At 40.9% G+C, this 21,598-nt stretch overlaps 2 protein-coding genes across 2 annotated transcripts; both read right to left on the bottom strand.

The window, feature by feature from the left end:
- Window positions 1–422: 422 nt before the first annotated feature.
- On the bottom strand, window positions 423–16,541 carry LOC124011023 (NEDD4 family-interacting protein 1-like). Its single transcript, XM_046323955.1, has 8 exons — window positions 16,354–16,541; window positions 7,964–8,066; window positions 7,559–7,698; window positions 7,342–7,411; window positions 6,926–7,050; window positions 4,253–4,319; window positions 4,047–4,155; window positions 423–1,783 (listed from the first exon to the last, which is right to left on the bottom strand). The coding sequence occupies exons 1-7, from the start codon at window positions 16,387–16,389 to the stop codon at window positions 4,049–4,051; spliced, it is 648 nt and encodes a 215-aa protein (XP_046179911.1). The 5' UTR covers window positions 16,390–16,541; the 3' UTR covers window positions 423–1,783; window positions 4,047–4,048.
- A 121-nt stretch (window positions 16,542–16,662) lies between these two features.
- LOC124011367 (glucosamine-6-phosphate isomerase 1-like) lies at window positions 16,663–21,389 on the bottom strand. The gene is made up of 6 exons (XM_046324678.1): window positions 21,148–21,389; window positions 19,162–19,263; window positions 18,852–19,034; window positions 18,290–18,474; window positions 17,271–17,445; window positions 16,663–17,039 (listed from the first exon to the last, which is right to left on the bottom strand). Exons 1-6 carry the CDS (start codon window positions 21,269–21,271, stop codon window positions 16,990–16,992), a joined length of 819 nt encoding a protein of 272 aa, XP_046180634.1. The 5' UTR covers window positions 21,272–21,389; the 3' UTR covers window positions 16,663–16,989.
- Between the last annotated feature and the right edge of the window lie 209 nt (window positions 21,390–21,598).

Raw genomic sequence — 21,598 nt, 5'->3', positions numbered from 1 at the left:
ACTATAGACATCTAGAATGTCTACCTCTACTGATGTGACTATAGACATCTAGAATGTCTACCTCTACTGATGTGCTATAGACATTTAGAATGTATACCTCTACTGATGTGATACGAGTATCGCTGTGGTCCTCTGTAGCTCAGTTGGTACAGCACAGAGCTTGCAACGCCAGGATATTTGGTTTGATTCCCGGGACCAGCCGTACGTAAAATGCATGCATTACTGTCATTCGTTTAAGATAAGGGTCTGCTAAATGGCATATTTAAATATCTTATAGAAAGCTGATGGATATGAAAATCACATACTGTACATTGAAAACCATAAGCCCCCCTGGGGGAACTGTAGCTGTCCAGTCATAGCGTCTTTCAACCACAAGGTGTCAATGCTTCACAACACAAACTTGCAACAGAGACGATCAAATCTCGCTTTTAAAAAGTCACATTTATTAGACATGAAGCTTTTTACAATTTATAACATCTCATAACAATAAAATCCCCAGGAATGCAGCTGTACTACTAGTTCACACAGATAGAGATGTGTGTGAACCAGTACTGGGTCAGGATCTTAGCTGTACCATTCCACATAGGGGCTAAGCAAGAAATCTAAACAGCTGGTTTAAAGCAGACTGACTGGCTGGCATACGAGGGGGGGGGGTTCCGTTAAGAGCAGGTTTGAGAGAATTTAGTTAACAATATGCCAACAATTGCCTAAAAGAGAAAGATCAACGAGTATAATTTCTTGTCTTCTTCCTAAATCTAATGATTATTATTAGATTATAAAATTGCCATATCCCCCTCATGAACACTTTATACTCACCCAATAACTACCCTTTGGTCATGTATAGTTGTTTGTGTGGATGATATGTCCAGGTTCCACTAGAAGAAACTCCTTGGGGTTTTAGTGCTGTTTGTAAAAGTGCAGCTGCTCAAATTCTCCGATAGCATCATAGTTAGTTTCCATACCGAATGTGTTTGTTCTCTAAACTAAAACAACTGCATGACTTGTACAACACTTCGCACATACGATACCTTACGTTTGAGGTATGTGCGCGAGCATATATAAAAAAGGTAGGATTCTGTCTTATAGGAATTATTCATGTTGACTCAATTTAGCAAAGAACTCTGCTCTCTATTGTCTAGACATAAGGGCAACGCTTCATATGGAGCCAAAAGGTACTGTGTATTATGACTTGCTATAAGCATGTGTAAAACATGTTCAAATTGTAATGCCCTGTGTGACATTTTTTTCCCCATCCTCAACTGGTTGATCTCATGATTACTATGAACTACTAACAAAACATAAAAAGGGTCTTTATGACCAAGTTATTGTGCATTATAACGGCGGGCTTTGAATAAAGTGTTACTGAAGTCTGCTAAATGACTTAAATGTAAATGTAAATAAGACTGATCCCAATTGGCTTGAGGGGCAGATGCATGCTAGTACACTACCATCAAACGATCTAAGGCATTACCCATACATTACAGACTGAAAAAATGTCAAATAGCACTTAACATTCGCCACTAATGAATACATAGTTAAAATGACTACCCATAATCCATTTATGAAGTTTTCAAATCGAATAATAAAACTGACGTATTTAATTCCTGAACGTTACAAGAGTCGTCTTCATCAAGGTTTTCTCTTCTCATCCTGCAGCTTCGTGATGGGTATTTTGAGTAGTTTGGTTTTAGACTTCTGCAGTTTTGTTGCTTTTTGTCGGGTATGTTTCTTTCCAAACATCCAGGATTCTTTATCCAGATCCTGTGACGTTGTGTTTATTCAGCTGTGTGAAAAGGAAAACAGGAGAAACGTTAAAGGGGGAGATCAGCATCTCTGTAGGGGGAGATCAGCATCTCTGTAGGGGGAGATCAGCATCTCTGATCAGCATCTCTGTAGGGGGAGATCAGCATCTCTGTAGGGGGAGATCAGCATCTCTGTAGGGGGAGATCAGTATCTCTGTAGGGGGAGATCAGTATCTCTGTAGGGGGAGATCAGTATCTCTGTAGGGGGAGATCAGTATCTCTGTAGGAGGAAGGGTGGTTTACTATGGACCATGTTTGTTTATGAGATATATATATATGGATCAGCTAAATATTGCGGAAAGAATATTGGTTCCATCAATGTAATTGTCTGCATCATTTCCAATCTCCCATATATTTTTGGGGTAAATATATATATATCCATACACACATATATACATACACATACCTATATAGACACAGTACATACATACCTATACAGACACAGTACATACATACCAATACAGACACACATTATATACATACCTATATAGACACACATTATATACATACCTATATAGACACACATTATAGACATACAGTATATAGACACACAGTATATAGACACACAGTATATAGACATACAGTATATACACATACAGTATATACACATACAGTATATACACATACAGTATATACACATACAGTATATACACATACAGTATATACACATACAGTATATAGACATACAGTATATAGACATACAGTATATAGACATACAGTATATAGACATACAGTATATAGACATACAGTATATAGACATACAGTATATAGACATACAGTATATAGACATACAGTATATAGACATACAGTATATAGACATACAGTATATAGACATACCTATATAGACATACCTATATAGACATACCTATATAGACATACCTATATAGACATACCTATATAGACATACCTATATAGACATACCTATATAGACATACCTATATAGACATACCTATATAGACATACCTATATAGACATACCTATATAGACATACCTATATAGACATACCTATATAGACATACCTATATAGACATACCTATATAGACATACCTATATAGACATACCTATATAGACAGACCTATATAGACAGACCTATATAGACAGACCTATATAGACAGACCTATATAGACAGACCTATATAGACAGACCTATATAGACAGACCTATATAGACAGACCTATATAGACAGACCTATATAGACAGACCTATATAGACAGACCTATATAGACAGACCTATATAGACAGACCTATATAGACAGACCTATATAGACAGACCTATATAGACAGACCTATATAGACAGACCTATATAGACAGACCTATATAGACAGACATACTTTTTTAAAGAATATACCTTTATTATTATTCCCCCCAAACCCTTCCTCCGATCCCCCAATTGGAGTAAACTTAGGTTTTTACCTTCAATTTATATATCTTATACACATTTTACAGACACAGTCTATTTTACAATAGTTATATTTAGTTTATTTTTAGTCCTTCCTCTATTTCTGATGTCCATCCAGTTTGATTTATATTTGCAAGTGTTATTTCACAACAGTTCTGAACATATAAACATTTTGTTTATGGTATATTTACATGTAAATCAAATCAACATTTATTTGTCACATGCACCAAACAAGTGTAGACCTTACCGCAAAATGCTTACTTACAAGCTCTTAACTAACAATGCAGTTCAAGAAAGAGTTAAGAAAATATTTACCAAATAAACTAAAGTAAATAAAATGACAATAACGAGGCTACCGGTACCGAGTCAATGTGGAGGCTATATACAGGGGGTACCGGTACCGAGTCAGTGTGGAGGCTATATACAGGGGGTACCAGTACAGAGTCAATGTGGAGGCTATATACAGGGGGTACCAGTACAGAGTCAATGTGGAGGCTATATACAGGGGGTACCAGTACAGAGTCAATGTGGAGGCTATATACAGGGGGTACCAGTACAGAGTCAATGTGGAGGCTATATACAGGGGGTACCGGTACCGAGTCAGTGTGGAGGCTATATACAGGGGGTACCAGTACAGAGTCAATGAGGAGACTATATACAGCGGGTACCGGTACCGAGTCGGCAGACTACATTGGAAGGAAACTAGTGAGTGAAGAGAATCAATATGATTTGGTAGATTACCAGTACTATTTATTTGATTTATTAATAAAAGGACCAGGCTTATGATTTGATAAGGTCTTATTCTGCTGTAACACAGGAATGCTGTGTGAATTAGGGCCCTTTACCTTCAGTAGATGAACAGGACTCTCGTTCGGGGCAGTGTGGCGTAAGTAGGGTCGGCCATTTTGCGAACCCGGGAGTAGTTGACGAACCCTCTGACGAACAGCATGAAGCCTGGAGAGTCACAAAAAGACAACAGCATCCGTTCCATGATCACATTTCATACACATTAAATCATTCAAATAAGAGCTCAGACGTACGCTCCACTTACCCAAAGCCAGGAACACCCACCACAACCAGTACTGGCCATCAAAGTAGCCGGGGAAGTAGGTGGAAAACTGAAATGTTCAAAAGACAGTAAAATAGCATTAGGAGGACCAGTCGTACACACAGTAGCATTCCAAAGCATTTAGTGCAGGAACAAAAGCCCGAATGCACCGCAGCACAGTGAGAATTATATACATGGGGGATACAACCATCCCAGCTCTGTCGATGTAGCTGTGAAGAGACTGAATGATTCTGTCATTTATTTTGGTACTTGTCCATATGTAAGCAGGTTTTTTTTTGGGGGGGGGTCGTAGGTTCAGGAATGGCTGAAGTACTGCCACATTTACCTGGAGCTAAATCTGCAGATAGCACTACTGGGTGATCTGAAAAGTCATAGTCAATCGATTAATAATAATAATAATAATAATAATATTAGAAAAATGATCTTTAATTAATGAGAACTTGTTCTTCATAGATAGATGGAACTAAAAACAAACCGGAAGTACTCAGACTTCTTCCACATTTTGGTACATTACTTATTTTAAAATGTATTCAATAGCTCCCTCCCCCCGTAAATCTACACGCAATACCACAGCAAAACCAGTTGAAACATTTTTTGCAAATTCATAATAAAAAATAAAAAATCAGAAACATCACATTTGCATAAGTATTCAGACCCTTTATTCAGTACTATGTTGAAGCACCTTTAGCAGCGATTACAGCCTCAAGTCTTCTTGGGTATGACGCTACAAGCTTGGCACACCTGTATTTGGAGAGTCCAGTCTAAGGTCCTGACCGCTCTGGAGCAGGTTTTCATCAAGGATCTCTGTACTTTGCTCCGCTCATCTTTCACTCGATCCTGACTAGTCTCCGCCACAGAAAAACATCCCCACAGCATGATGTTGCCACCACCATGCTTCACCGTAGAGATGGTGCCAGGGTTCCTCCAGATGTGACACTTGGCATTCCAGCCATAGAGTTCAATTTTGTTTCTCATGGTCAGAGTCCTTTAGGTAAACTCCAAGTGGGCTGTCATGTGCCTTTTACTGAGGAGTGGCTTCAGTTTGACAACTCTACCATAAAGGCCTGATTGGTGAAGTGCTGCAGAGATGACTGTCCTTCTGGAAGGTTCTCCGATCTCCACAGACAAACTCTGTCAGTGACCATCGGGTTCCTGGTCACCTCCCTGACCAAGGCCCTTCTCCCCTGATTGCTCAGATTGGCCAGCTGTAGGAAGAGTCTTCGTGGTACCAAACTTCTTCCATTTAAGAATGATGGAGGCCACTGTTCTAGGGGACCAATGTTGCAGACATTCTTTGGTACCCTTCTCCAGATCTGTGTCTCAACAATATTTTATTTAATCTATTTTAGAATAAGTCTGTAACGTAACAAAATGTGGAAAAGGGGAAGGGGTCTGAATACTTTCCAAATGCACTGTATATAGTATGTAGAAGCTGGAAGTAGAGGCCTAAGTGTTGTTGTCCATTAGTTTACTCCAATTAGGGGAGTGGTGGTAAGATATATATGTAATACCAGTCAAAAGTTTGGGCACACCTGCTCATTCAAGGGTTTTTCTTATATATTTGATTAACCATTTTCTACATTGTAGAATAATAGTTAAGACATCAAAACTATGGAATAATTTAATAACCAAAAATTGTTTTAAAAAACAAAATATTGTTTAGATTTAGATTCTTCAAAGTATCCACCCTTTTGCCTTGACAGCTTTGCACACTCTTGGTACTCTCAACCAGCTTCACCTGGAATGATTTTCCAACAGTCTTGGAGTTCCCACATGCTGAGCACTTGGCTGCTTTTCCTTCACTTTTCAGTCCAACACATACCAAACCATCTCAATTGGGTTGAGATTGGGTGATTGTGGAGGAGAGGTCATCTGATGCAGCACTCCATCAGTCTCCTTCTTGGTAAAATAGCCCTTACACAGCCTGGAGGTGTGTTGGGTCATTGTCCTGTTGAAAAACAAATGATAATCCCACTAAGAGCAAACCAGATGGGAGGTGTATCGCTGCACAATGCTGTGGTAGCCATGCTGGTTAAGTGTGCCTTGAAATATAAATAAATCACTGGCAGTGTCACCAGCAAAGCACCCCGACACCATCACACCTCCTCCTCCATGCTTCACGGTGGGAACAACACGTGCAGAGAGCATCTGTTCACCTACTCGGTGTCTGACAAAGACATGGCGGTTGGAACCAAAAATCTCAAATTTGGACTCATCAGACCAAAGGACAGATTTCCACCGGTCTAATGTCCATTGCTTGTGTCTCTTTTTATTATTGGTGTCCTTTAGTAGTAGTTTCTCTGCAGCAATTCAACCATGAAGGCCTGATTCACGCAGTCTCCTCTGAACAGTTGATGTTGAGATATGTCTGTTAACTGAACTTAACTGAATTTCTGCGGCTGGTAACTCTAATGAACCTATCCTCTGCAGCAGAGGTTACTCTGGGTCTTCCATTCCTGTGGCGGTCATCATAGCGCTTGATGGTTTTTGAGACTGCGCAAATTTTACGGATTGACTGACCTTCACGTCTTAAAGTAATGATGGATTGTCGTTTCTCTTTGCTGTTTTTGCCATAATATGGACTTGGTATTTTACCAAATAGGTCCATCTTCTGTATACCCCCCTACCTTGTGAGGTTGCGTGTGTTGATCTTACCCGGACTATGAGAACCCATTTGATGAGAGACAGGCCAAACCCAGAGATGGCGCCGTAGCGGCCGGCTGCAGAAGTGGTCAGACAGAAGGACAGGAAGAAACCGATCCAGTTGAACAGGAATGCCACTGGAGAGAAGAGAGGACAATCAATCAATTAACCAATCAATCATAGACCACTAATGAGGAAGTTGCACATCAGTTAACATTCTGTGCTGTTCACCACACAAACCATGATGCTTTGTGGAAGATTATACAACAGCTTTTCTAAAATCACAAACTTCCTCCTTATGATCCGGTTGGACAAGTCCCTGGCTTGACTTATTTAGTTGATTTGTTTAGTGTACCCATGAGATGCAGACAGGCATTGTCCACCCATAACAATCCCTACACTGTACAGGAAACAGAGAGAACACTTACTGAAGAAGGTGAGCATGAAGATGCCATCATTCCCTATCCGCAGCTGGTCAGCATCGTCAAACTCATCCTCCTGAAAGGAGAAATAGGAAATGTATGTTTGTCAGACATCTTCAAATGATGATGGCCCAAACATGTTTATTGAGGATGTAGGCTCTCAATGAAAAATACCTCAATGAATGAATGAATGAATATCACTGTGAAAGGAGGACAGACATACCACGACCCTGCCAGGGACGAGAGGGACGCCGGTCTCCGCTTTGGTCCTCTCTGCTTCATCATAGGAGGGCAGTGTTGTAGCCACGTTGTAGGACGGGGGGTTGGGGAACCTGCCTGCATCCTCCTTGTAGTCAAAGAACGCTGGAAGGGAAATGGAAAGGGGCAGAAAACTAAAACATGACACAGCACATTAGTGATGGCGAGTAGCAAGGTGAAGGTGGAGCGCTCACCAGACACCACAGCTTTGTACCGTAGCCTTTTCTTTTGAGCACTAGAGTAACCCGAGAACAAAATCCTATTCCTGACTTGCATCTGCAATGGTCTTCCACCCCCATTGTCATATGAGATTAGTCAATATTTTGCCAGGTACTGTGTGTAGTGCTATGGATGGACAGAGGACAATTACCTGCGTTGGCAGCGGAGATGCTGCTGTAAGGGGGAGGGGCATCCAGGACAGCTGCTTCCTCCTGGGGGGGCTGGGCTGCTGCTGGCTCCTCCTCATTCAACAGCTGAAGGAATGGGCCAGAGCAACACACACACACACACACACACACACACACACACACACACACACACACACACACACACACACACACACACACACACACACACACACACACACACACACACACACACACACACAGTGGAATGATGCTGCTGTGCAACTATTATGTCTGACCAATGCTGAGAGTAATTTAGCTAGCTGCTTCTGTGCTTATACCAAAAAAAAATGAATTAATGTGGTAACCATGGCAATTTGATTGGAAATATAGCAGAATACAAACAGTGTAGTTATTCCCTCCAAAAGGCAATCAAACAGGCAAAACTTCAGTACAGAGACAAAGTGGAGTCGCAATTCAACGGCTCAGACACGAGACGTATGTGGCAGGGTCTACAGAATCACGGACTACAAAGGGAAAACCAGCCACGTCGTGGACACAGACGTCTTACTTCCAGGCAAACTAAACACCTTCACCTGCTTTGGGGATAACACAGTGCCACCGACGTGGCCCGCTACCAAGGACTGTGGGCTCTCCTCCGTAGCCGACGTGAGTAAGACATTTAAGCGTGTTAACCCTTGCAAGGCTGCCGGCTGGTGTGTTTGCGGACATATTGAATCTCTCTATATCACAGTCTGCTGTCCCCACTTGCTTCAAGATGGCCACCATTGTTCATGTACCCAAGAAAGCAAAGGTAACTGAACTAAATGACTATCGCACTATTGCATTGAGAGACTAGTCAAGGATCATAGCACCTCTACCTTACCGGCCATCCTAGACCTACTTCAAATTTGCATACCGCCCCAATAGAGCCACAGACGATGCAATCACACTGCACTAACCCATCTGGGCAAGAGGAATACCTATGTAATGCTGTTAATTGACATTAGCTCAGCATTCAACATCAAGTACCCTCCAAGCTCATCATTGAGCTTGAGGCCCTGGGTCTGAACCCTGCCCTGTTCAACTGGGTCCTGGACTTCCTGACGGGCCACCCCTAGGTGGTGAAGGTAGAAAACAACACCGGCACTTCGCTGATCTTCAACACTGGGGCCCCACAAGGGTGCGTGCATGGCCCCCTCCTGTACTCCCTGTTTACCCATGACTGCGTGGTCAGCACGGCTCCAACTCAATCATCAAGTTAGCAAACACCACAACAGTAGTAGGCCTGATTACCAACAATGACAAGACAGCCTTCAGGGAGGAGTTGAGGGCCCTGGGAGTGTGGTGCCAGGAAAATAACCTCACACTCAATATCAACAAAACAAAAGAGATGACCCTGACTTCAGGAAACAGCAGAGGGAGCACCCCCTATCCAAGGTGGAAAAATTCAAGTTCCTCAGCATACACATCACTGACAAAATAAAATGGTCCACCCACACAGTGTGGTGAAGGCGGCGAAACAGCGCCTCTTCAGCCTCAAGATGCTGAAAAAAACTTGGCACCTAAAACCGTCAAACTTTTACAAATTCACAAATGAGAGCATCCAGTCTGACCGTATCACCGCCTGGTACGGCAACTGCACCGCCCTCAACTGAAAGGCTCTCCAGAGGGTGGTGCTGTCTGCCCAACGCATCACCGGGGGAAAACTACCTGCCCTCCAGGACACCTACACCACCCGATGTCACAGGAAGGCCAAAAAGATCATCAAGGACAACAACCACCCGAGCCGCTGCCTGTTCACCGCGCTATCATCCAGAAGGCGAGGTCAGTACAGGTGCATCAAAGCTGGGACCGAGAGACTGAAAAACAGCTTCTATCTTAAGGCCATCAGACTGTTAAATAGCCATCACGAGCACATTAGAGAGGCTGCAGCCTATATACCGAGACTTGAAATCACTGGCCACTCAGAAATTGAACACTAGCCACTTTAATAATATTTACATATTTTGCATTACTCATCTCATATGTACAGTTGAAGTCAGAAGTTTACATAAACCACCAGCCTAAGTGTTTCAACCACTCCACAAATTTCTTGTCAACAAACTATAGTTTTGGCAAGTCGGTTAGGACATCTACTTTGTGAATGACAAGTAAATTTTCCAACAATTGTTTAGAGAGATTATTTCACTTATAATTCACTATATCACAATTCCAGTGGGTCAGAAGTTTACATGCACCAAGTTGACTGGGCCTTCTGGAAAATTCCAGAAAATTATGTCATAGCTTTAGAAGCTTCCAATAGGCTAATTGACATAATTTGAGTCAATTGGAGGTGTACCTGTGGATGTATTTCAAGGCCTACCTTCAAACTCAGTGCCTCTTTGCTTGACATCATGGGAAAATACAAGAAATCAACCAAGACCACAGAAAAAAAGTCTGGTTCATCCTTGGGAGCAATTTCAAAATGCCTGAAGGTCCACGTTCATCTGTACAAACAATAGTACGCAAGTATAAACACCATGGGACCACGCAGCCGCCATACCGCTCAGAAAGGAGACGCGTTCTGTCTCCTAGAGATGAATGTACTTTAGTGCGAAAAGTGCAAATCAATCCCATTACAGCAGCAAAGGACCTTGTGATGATGCTGTAGGAAACAGGTACAAAAGTATCTATATCCACAGTAAAAATGAGTCCTATATCGACATAACCTGAAAGGCTGCTCAGCAAGGAAGAAGCCACTGCTCCAAAACCGCCATAAAAGGCCAGATTACGGATTGCAACTGCACATGGGGACAAAGATCGTACTTTTTGGAGAAATATCTTCTGGTCTGATGAAACAAAAATAGAACTGTTTGGCCATAACGACCATCGTTATGTTCATCCACCTCTGGCCTGCTCGCCTCCCTACCACTGAGGAAGTACAGCTCCCGCTCAGCCCAGTCAAAACTGTTCGCTGCTCTGGCCCCCCAATGGTGGAACAAACTCCCTCACGACGCCAGGACAGCGGAGTCAATCACCACCTTCCGGAGACACCTGAAACCCCACCTCTTTAAGGAATACCTAGGATAGGATAAGTAATCCCTCTCACCCCCCCTTAAGATTTAGATGCACTATTGTAAAGTGACTGTTCCACTGGATGTCATAAGGTGAATGCACCAATTTGTAAGTCGCTCTGGATAAGAGCGTCTGCTAAATGGCTTAAATGTAAATGTAATGTTTGGAGGGAAAATGGGGAGGCTTTCAAGCCAAAGAACACCATCCCAACCGTGAAGCACGGGGGTGGCAGCATCATGTTGTGGGGTGCTTTGCTGCAGAAGGGGCTGATGAACTTCACAAAATAGATGGCATCATGAGGCTGAAAAATTATGTGGATATATTGAAGAAACATCTCAAGGCATCAGTCAGGAAGTTAAAGCTTGGTCGCAAATGGGTCTTCCAAATGGACAATGACCCCAAAGTTGTGGCAAAATGGCTTAAGGACAACAAAGTCAAGGTATTGGAGTGGCCATCACAAGGCCCTGACCTCAATCCTATAGAAAATTTGTGGGCAGAACTGAAAAAGCATGTGCGTGCAAGGAGACCTACAAACCTGACTCAGTTACACCAGCTCTGTCAGGAGTAATGGGCCAAACTTATTGTGGGAAGCTTGTGGAAGGCTACCCAAAACATTTGACCCAAGTTAAACAATTTAAGGCAATGCTACCATGGTTCCCAGTGAAAGAAATAAAAGCTTAAATAAATAATTCTCTCTACTATTATTCTGACAAGTCACAATCTTAAAATAAAGTGGTGATCCTAACTGACCTAAGACAGGGAATTTTTACTAGGATTAAATGTCAGGAATTGTGAAAAACTGAGTTTAAATGTATTTGGCTAAGGTGTATGTAAACTTCCGACTTCAACTGCATATACTGTATCTTAGTCTATGCCGCTCTGACATTGCTCGTCCATATATTTAGATATTCTTAATTCCATTCCTTGGATGTGTGTGTTAGATAGACCTATTATGATTTTTACGCCGATACCGATTATTGTTGGACCCCCAAAAAAAAAAGCCAATGCCGATTTTTTTACTGTATTTGTAATAATGACAATTACAACAATAGTGAATGAACACTTCATTTAACTTAATATAATACATAAATAAAAATCTATTTAGCCTCAAATAAATAATGAAACATGTTCAATTTGGTTTAAATAATGCAAAAACAAAGTGTTGGAGAAGAAAGTAAAAGTGCAATATGTGCCATGTAAGAAAGCTAACGCTTCAGTTCCTTGCTCAGAACATGAGGACATATGAAAGCTGGTGGTTCCTTTTAACATGAGTCTTCAATATTCCCAGGTAAGACGTTTTAGGTTGTAGTTATTATAGGAAATATAGGACTATTTCTCTCTACACCATTTGTATTTCATTAACCTTTGACTATTGGATGTTCTTATAGACACTATAGTATTGCCAGTGTAACAGTATAGCTTCCGTCCCTCTCCTCGCACCTACCTGGGCTCGAACCAGGAAAACATCGACAACAGCCACCCTGAAAGCAGCGTTACATATGCAGAGCAAGGGGAACAACTACTCCAAGTCTCAGAGCGAGTGACGTTTGAAACGCTATTAGTGCGCACCCCGCTAACTAGCTAGCCATTTCACATCAGTTACACCAGCCTAATCTCGGGAGTTGATAGGCTTGAAGTCATAAACAGCGCAATGCTTGGAGCATTGCGAAGAGCTGCTGGCAAAACGCACGAAAATGCTGTTTGAATGAATGCTTACGAGCCCTGCTGGTGCCTACCATCGCTCAGTCAGACTGCTCTATCAAATCATAGACTTAATTATAACATAATAACACACAGAAATACGAGCCTTAGGTCATTAATATGGTCGAATCCGGAAACTATCATCTCGAAAACAAGATGTTTATTCTTTCAGTGAAATACTGAACCATTCCGAAATTTTGGCTTCCATAAGTCTAAATATTACTGTTACATTGCACAACCTTCAATGTTATGTCATATTACATAAAATTCTGGCAAACTAGGCAGCCCAAACTGTTGCATATACCCTGAATCTGCGTGCAATGAACGCAAGAGAAGTGACAATTTCACCTGGTTAATATTGCCTGCTAACCTGGATTTCTTTTAGCTAAATATGTAGGTTTAAAAATATATACTTCTGTGTATTGATTTTATGAAAGGCATTGATGTTTATGGTTAGGTACACATTGGAGCAACAACAGTCCTTTTTCACGAATGCGCACCGCATCGATTATATGCAACGCAGGACGCGCTAGATAAACTAGTAATATCATCAACCATGTGTAGTTAACTATTGATTATGATTGATTGATTGTTTTTTATAAGATAAGTTTAATGCTAGCTAGCAACTTACCTTGGCTTACCGCATTCGCGTAACAGGCAGGCTCCTCGTGGAATGCAACGTGATCAGGTGGTTAGAGTGTTGGACTAGTTAACTGTAAGGTTGCAAGATTGAATCCCCGAGCTGACAAGGTAAAAATCTGTCGTTCTGCGCCTGAACAAGGCAGTTAACCCACCGCCCCTAGGCAGTCATTGAAAATAAGAATGTGCTCTTAACTGACTTGCCTAGTTAAATAAAGGTATTTTTTTATTATATATATATATATATATATATATATATATATATATGTTTTTAAATCGGTCAAATCGGTATCCAAAAATACTGATCCGATTGCTATGAAAACTTGAAATCGGCCCTAATTAATCGGCCATTCCGATTAATCGGTCAACCTCTAGTGTGTGTATTGGGTATATGTCGTGAAATTGTTAGATATTACTGCACTGTCGGAGCTAGAAGCACAAGCATTTCGCTACACCCGCAATAACATATGCATGTGACCAATCAAATTTGATTTGATGTAATCATTCATCTATTTCCTAGTGAGACAAATTGACTGACAACACCCCATCAGTGACATGACAGGAACCTTTGATACCCGAGGGGTATCCTACGAAGCAAGATCAATGAGTTAGCCAGCTAACTTTGATAAAGAACCAGAAATATCAATGAGTTAGCCAGCTAACTTTGATAAACAACTAGAAATATCAATGAGTTAGCCAGCTAACTTTGATAAACAACCAGAAATATCAATGAGTTAGCCAGCTAACTTTGATAAACAACCAGAAATATCAATGAGTTAGCCAGCTAACTTTGATAAACAACCAGAAATATCAATGAGTTAGCCAGCTAACTTTGATAAACAACCAGAAATATCAATGAGTTAGCCAGCTAACTTTGATAAACAACCAGAAATATCAATGAGTTAGCCAGCTAACTTTGATAAACAACCAGAAATATCAATGAGTTAGCCAGCTAACTTTGATAAACAACCAGAAATATCAATGAGTTAGCCAGCTAACTTTGATAAACAACTAGAAATATCAATGAGTTAGCCAGCTAACTTTGATAAACAACCAGAAATAAATGAGTTAGCCAGCTAACTTTGATAAACAACCAGAAATAACTAAAGATTTATCTGGTTCATTAAGAAAGTTAAATATAAATAAGAGTGCTTTCAGAAAGTATTCACTGCCATTGACTTTTTCCACATTTTGTTGTGTTACAGACTGAATTGAAAATGGATTAAATTGAGATTGTGTGTAGGCCAATGACACACAATACCCCTTGATGTCAAAGTGGAATTCTGTTCTTCCAAATGAATTCAAAATGAAAAGCTTTGAAAACCACAAAGACCAGGGAGATTTTCCAATGCCTCACAAAGGGCACCTATTGGTAGATGGGTAAACAATCATTTAAAAAAAGACAAGAGATTTTGAATATCCCTTTGAGCATGGTGAAGTTATTAATTACACTTTGGATGGTGTGTCAATACACCCAGTCACTACAAAGATACAGGCGTCCTTCCTAACTCAGTTACCGCAGAGGAAGGCTCATGGTTACAGAGTTTAATTGCTGTGACAGGAGAAAACTGTGTTTTGGTCAACATTGTTGTTACTCAACAATACTAACTGAGAGCAAAAAGAAGGAAGCCTGTACAGATTTTTTTTTATTCCAAAACATGCATCCTGTTTGCAATAAGGCACGAAAGTAGGCAAAAAGGGCAAAAAGAAAATGGCAAAGTAATTAACTTTATGTCCTGAATAAAAAGTGGTAAGTTTGGGGAAAATCCAACAACACATAACTGAGTACCACTTTTCATATTTTCAAATATGGTGGTGGCTGCAACATGTTATGGGTAGCCTTGTCATCGGCAAGGACTAGGGCGTTAATGCTAAAAATAAACAGAATAGAACTAAGGACAGACAAAATCCTCCAGGAAAATCTGGTTCAATCTGCTTTCCGACAGGCACTGGGAGACAAATTCCCCTTTCAGCAAGACAATAAACTAAAACACAAGGCCAAATATACACCGGAGTTGCTTACCATGATGACATTAAATGTTCCCGAGTGGCCTAGTTACAGTTGACTTAAATCGTGTTGAAAATCTATGGCAAGAATTGAAAATGGCCGCCAAGAAATGATCTATGACCAATTTGTTAGAGCTTGAATATTTATTTTAATACTAGTGTTCAAATACTGTACAATCCAGGTGTGCAAAACTCATATTTACCCAGAATGAATAACACCTGTAATCACTGCCAAAGGCCATTCTAACATGTATTGATTGATTCAGGAGGTTTTATATTTATCTAATCAATGTGTTTTATTTTTCTTCCCCTTTGACAGAGTATTTTGTGTAGATTACTGACCAACATTGACTGTTAAATCGATTTCTTTGTCACAACGTGGAAAAGGAGGAATAAATACTGAAGACACTGGATGTGTTTTCGGGTGTGTTCAATCAATTTGACCTTGAGCATTTCAAGTTTGTCCAGAAAAAAAAGAAGTTATTTCATTATATTTAGGTGAGTAAACTGGCTACTTTATCCTGCCTTGTGGTATACCTCTCTGGTATTAAATCTCAGATTGGCTGTCTACAACTATCAATTAATGTAGGCCTACCTACTAGCTAGCGATAGTAGTGGGTTCTTGTGCAATCTTGATACATTTCAATGTCACTATGTGGTAGCTAACTAGCTAGCTAAATACCTACCCGTATTTAGATTATATTCACTGCAACAACAACATATTCCACGGATTAGCCTTGCAATGGCCTATGAGGGTGGGACATGTAACAAATGGGCCTGTGGCCCCGTCCTTGTTAAATGTAGCTAGTTAGCCACCATAAACGAGGTAGTAAATTACTCTTGTTAGCCAAACCATCAAGCTACATTTTCAAGACATAATGAGATATAACGTTTGGTAAACATGGCCGAAGTCATAACAGTCACCGTTTCGTTTTCCACTCCTGGCTCGTTTAGCTAGCTAGCCGTTAGCTAATTTTATTGGGTTGCCATAGAAATGAAAAAATAAACGTACCTCCTGATATCTAACGTTGCTGATTTGCTCGGCCATCCTGGATGGAAGTTGAGTGTTTGAAAAAAAAAATGACTTGTTTGACAAACTGTGAGCCGTATATACTATTGATACTGTACGCTAACCCTCGAAACTAGCACAGCTCCGCCATCTCCTCTTCCTCACAAGTCGGGTGTGTTGCTCCGCCCCTTGCCCGGTCATGTGACCCAGCGGAACTGTCAGCATTATCCAAGACAGCAACAATCTCACGATTTGCCTAAATCATCAGAGCACCGCTAAACTACAATGAAACGAATATGTAACAAATATAGATTCATTGTCAAAGTTATTTTATTCAAATGACTCTCATTGAAATAAATTCATAGTCAAGTTTGTATTAAAAATTTAACAATGGAGCTAAGAAACTTGAATTGTCAGTGATGTCACATCACACTGGTTTATGTTCTATAATCAATGTACTCGATGTAGCCCACTACAAGTAGGTTTACTATTATGTTACATAAAATGTAACTTGAGATAAACCACGGTACAACACACACAATTGATCATCCACCCTTGGCGACTGTCATATCCAGGGGAGTATGGCATCAGTTCTCTTGGTTATTGCAGGTTTACAGGTGTTTTTGTGACTCCCTCGTCTTACTTTGGAGGCAGTGGATCCACCAACTTGTTGTGCACATGCATCATCCCTGTAGGAGGAATAACGATAGGTCAAGTGAGTCAGATTACCACTTTATTCACAATTATGTTTCAATTATGGTTTCATTGAAGAAAATAATGTATCCCTCCCAGGCCAATAATAAAACAAAACACAATGAATTTGGAAATTGATGAAGCACTAGTTCCTAAACCATGCAAGCAGCATAAGAAGGAAATGAACTGTGAGGACCAAGTCCTTTAGTAAGGGAGTAGACCCTCACCTCGGAAGTACTTGACAGTTTTAACCCTCAGTTCCAGGGTAGCATCCTCGTCACACACAAACACAGTCTGAGGGTGCTGCTGAAAGGCCGACACCGTCCACATGTGGTTCACCCCTTCCTCTATGGCCTTGTACAGGGCAAACGCTTTGTGTACTCCCGTGATGAGAATCATGACCTGGAGACATTAAGGAGTGAATGTATTATTTTCATCTTATAACCCGTCATTACATTGCATTACATTGCTAGACTGTCACTAAATTGCTATAGACCGTCATTACATTGCTATAGACTGTTATTACATTGCTATAGACTGTCATTACATTGCTATAGACTGTCATTACATTGCTATAGACTGTCATTACATTGCTATAGACTGTCATTACATTGCTATAGACTGTCATTACATTGCTATAGACTGTCATTACATTGCTATAGACTGTCATTACATTGCTATAGACTGTCATTACATTGCTATAGACTGTCATTACATTGCTATAGACCGTCATTACATTGCTATAGACCGTCATTACATTGCTATAGACTGTCATTACATTGCTATAGACCGTCATTACATTGCTATAGACCGTCATTACATTGCTATAGACTGTCATTACATTGCTATAGACCGTCATTACATTGCTATAGACCGTCATTACATTGCTATAGACCGTCATTACATTGCTATAGACCGTCATTACATTGCTATAGACCGTCATTACATTGCTATAGACCGTCATTACATTGCTATAGACTGTCATTACATTGCTATAGACCGTCATTACATTGCTATAGACTGTCATTACATCGCTATAGACTGTCATTACATCGTTACAATAAAGCATTAAAAGTATTTGGGGTAAAAGTATTTAATCGTAAGGCTATGTGTTACAGCCTCATTATATCATCATTTAATAAGTATAGGAGCTGTAAAGGGACCAGTTGTCCATGCAAAATAAGTTACAAGAGAAGACAGACCAGAAACAAAAGGCATAGACAGACATCTTGAAATCATCTCTAACCTCTCTGGCATCCATGACAGTGGCCACTCCCACAGTCAGAGCCATGGTGGGTACTTTAGACAGATCTCCGTCAAAGAAGCGTGCGTTGGCCAGGATGGTGTCCTGAGCCAGGGTCTTCACTCTGGTCCTGGACAATAGACTGGAGCCTGGCTCGTTGAAGGCAATGTGGCCATCCGGTCCAATACCTGACAGACAGGGTGGGTTACATTTGTTGGATTTTGGTATTTCTTTTTTTCTATGTGTTGTTTCCTGAACTGGTTTGTGTTTGTGGTGTTTCTTAGCTTTTTCAGCAATGTCTTTGAAAAAGTACGTGCCACACAATACAAAAACATATTTTTATGATGCAACAATGTTAGAACAAGACTATAAACTTCTCATTTAAATCCAGCATGGGTGTGTCTGCCTGTTTGATTGAGCAGTTGCTATTGTGTCATTTGACATCATCACTGTTATCCTACCTACATCCAACAAAGAGGTCAATTGCCACAGCAACTTTAGAATGTAGTAGATTAAATAGAATCAATATACTAAATTCCATCCTATCATTGTCCTCCCTACTGACCTCCAACAAAGAGGTCAATTCCTCCAGCTGCTTTGATCTCCTTCTCAAAGGAATCACACTCCTCTACAAGATTGGCAGCGTTGCCATCCAGAATATGAGTGTTCTCCGATTTGATGTCAATGTGCTTGAAGAGATTATTCCACATGAAGGAATGGTAGCTCTCTGGGTGATTCCTAGGAATACCTGCAATATTAAAAAATAAAAAAACAGGGATCACAGTTTTGTATGGCTTCTAATGCTGTGAAGAATGTTGATACTGTATGGTGTAGAAATAGGTGAAATAGAGAAGTATTGTAAAGGTGAAGCGTACCCACATACTCATCCATGTTGAACGTTTTGACATACTTGAAAGAGATCTCTCCTTTGTTATAAAACTCAATCAGCTTCTTATAGCATCCCAGAGGAGTACCTCCTACAGTGTACAACGGGGAATAATTATGGTTCATATGCATTGCTTTTTCAACTCAAATATTTGTAGTTTTACACGTCAAATAAATCAATGTTGATGTCTTTATACAGATTATTTAACCTTTATTTAACCTTTATTTAACCTTTATTTAACCAGGTAGGCTAGTTGAGAACACCTTTATTTAACCAGGTAGGCTAGTTGAGAACACCTTTATTTAACCAGGTAGGCTAGTTGAGAACAAGTTCTCATTTGCAACTGCGACCTGGCCAAGATAAAGCATAGCAGTTCGACACATCCAACAACACAGAGTTACACATGGAATAAACTAAACACAGTCAACAATACAGTAGAACAAAAGTCTATATACAGTGAGTGCAAATAAGGTAAGTTAAGACAAATAGGCCATGGTGGGGAAGTAATTACAATATAGCAATTAAACACTGGAATGGTAGATGTGCAGAAGATGAATGTGCAAGTAGATATACTCGGGTGCAAAGGAGCAAGATAAATAAATAAATACAGTATGGGGATGAGGTAGGTAGATGGGCTGTTTACAGATGGACTATGTACAGGTGCAGTGATCTGTGAGCTGCTCTGAAAGCTGGTGCTTAAAGCTAGTGAGGGAGATGTGAGTCTTCAGCTTCAGAGATTTTTTAAGTTCGATCCAGTCATTGGCAGCAGAGAACTGGATGGAAAGACGACCAAAGGAGGAATTGGCTTTGGGGGTGACCAGTGAGATATACCTGCTGGAGCGCGAGCTACGAGTGGGTGCTGCTATGGTGACCAGTGAGCTGAGATAAGGCCGGGCTTTACCTAGCTGAGACTTGTAGATAACCTGTAGCCAGTGGGTTTGACGACGAGTATGAAGCGAGGTCTAATCAACGAGAGCGTACAGGTCACAATGGTGGGTAGTGTATGGAGCTTTGGTGACAAAACAGATGGCACTGTGATAGACTGCATCCAGTTTGCTGAGTAGAGTGTTGGAGGCTATTTTATAGATGACATCACCCAAGTCGAGGATCGGTAGGATGATCAGTTTTACAAGGGTATGTTTGGCAGCATGAGTGAAGGATGCTTTGTTGCGATATAGGAAGCCAATTCTAGATTCAATTTTGGATTGGAGATGCTTAATGTGAGTCTGGAAGGAGAGTTTAGTGTCACCCAGGTGTTTGTAGTTGTCCACGTATTCTTAGTCAGAACTGTCCAGAGTAGTGATGCTGGACAGGTGGGCAGGTGCGGGCAGTGATCGATTGAGTAGCATGCATTTAGTTTTACTTGCGTTTAAGAGCAGTTGGAGGCCACGGAAGGAGAGTTGTATGGCATTGAAGCTCGCCTGGAGGTTAACACAGTGTCCAAAGAGGGGCTAGAAGTATACAGAATGGTGTCGTATGCATAGAGGTGGATCAGAGAATCACCAGCAGCAAGAGCAACATCATTGATGTATACAGAGAAGAGAGTCGGCCTGAGAATTGAACCCTGTGGCACACCCATAGAGACTGCCAGAGGTCCGGACAACAGGCCCTCCGATTTGACACAAGTAGTTGGTAAACTAGGCGAGGCAATCATTTGAGAAACCAAGGCTGTCGAGTCTGCCAATAAGAATGTGGTGATTGACAGAGTCGAAAGCCTTGGCCAGATCAATGAATATGGCTGCACAGTAATGTCTCTTATCGATGGCGGTTATGATGTCGTTTAGAACCTTGAGCGTGGCTGAGGTGCACCCATGACCAGCTCTGAAACCAGGTTGCATAGCGGAGAAGGTACGGTGGGATTCGAAATGGTCGGTAATCTGTTTGTTTTACACATTTGACACAATTATTATTAAGCGCAACATTAATTGTACAAAGGAAAGGAGGGCGTGCACTGTAGAATCAACAGCTTGCTTACCCGTGGGGAGTCCTAAAATGAAGAATCTGTCTGGTCCAGGGTTGAAGTTAATGATTTTATTCCTGATGTACTTGGCAGCCCACTCACCAACTTGGTCATAATCATTCAGGATGATCAGCTTCATGGTCCTGAGTTAAATGCAAACTTGGATGGTGAATACAGCTGTTAATGTACAAGAACGAACTACTATTGAAGCTATTTTTGTTCTCCACCTAAAGCAGACTTTAGACTCATAAAATGTGAGCACTTGCAGCCGGAAGATGTACTAACGTTTCCCTACGTGAATTGAAGGGGGGGGGGGGGGGGGTAGACCAAATCAAACTATACGACGCATTGTCCGCCCTATGAATGGAATGCAAATGTTGAAACCACTTTACTTTAAAACCTTATCGTGCATATCCAAAAGAGGCCGATGGTAAACGTTTGTTTAATTTTTATTTTATTTAACTAG

Source organism: Oncorhynchus gorbuscha, linkage group LG23 (assembly GCF_021184085.1).
Source record: "Oncorhynchus gorbuscha isolate QuinsamMale2020 ecotype Even-year linkage group LG23, OgorEven_v1.0, whole genome shotgun sequence".
NCBI lineage: Eukaryota > Metazoa > Chordata > Actinopteri > Salmoniformes > Salmonidae > Oncorhynchus > Oncorhynchus gorbuscha.
The sequence above is the reverse complement of the archived record's forward strand: the minus strand, read 5'-3'. Positions and strand labels throughout refer to the sequence as shown.

What these genes read in the sequence shown, in the direction of transcription:
- LOC124011367 (XM_046324678.1), bottom strand. Translation starts at nt 21,271, where the DNA reads ATGAAGCTGATCATCCTGAATGATTATGACCAAGTTGGTGAGTGGGCT. An exon ending in CATTTTAGGACTCCCCACGG is followed by an intron (nt 19,264 to 21,147) that starts GTAAGCAAGCTG and finishes TGTACACTGTAG; the next exon opens with GAGGTACTCCTCTGGGATGC. An exon ending in CAACATGGATGAGTATGTGG is followed by an intron (nt 19,035 to 19,161) that starts GTACGCTTCACC and finishes TTAATATTGCAG; the next exon opens with GTATTCCTAGGAATCACCCA.
- LOC124011023 (XM_046323955.1), bottom strand. Translation starts at nt 16,389, where the DNA reads ATGGCCGAGCAAATCAGCAACGTTAGATATCAGGAG. An exon ending in CATCTCCGCTGCCAACGCAG is followed by an intron (nt 7,699 to 7,963) that starts GTAATTGTCCTC and finishes TTTCCCTTCCAG; the next exon opens with CGTTCTTTGACTACAAGGAG. An exon ending in TCGTCCCTGGCAGGGTCGTG is followed by an intron (nt 7,412 to 7,558) that starts GTATGTCTGTCC and finishes TTCTCCTTTCAG; the next exon opens with GAGGATGAGTTTGACGATGC.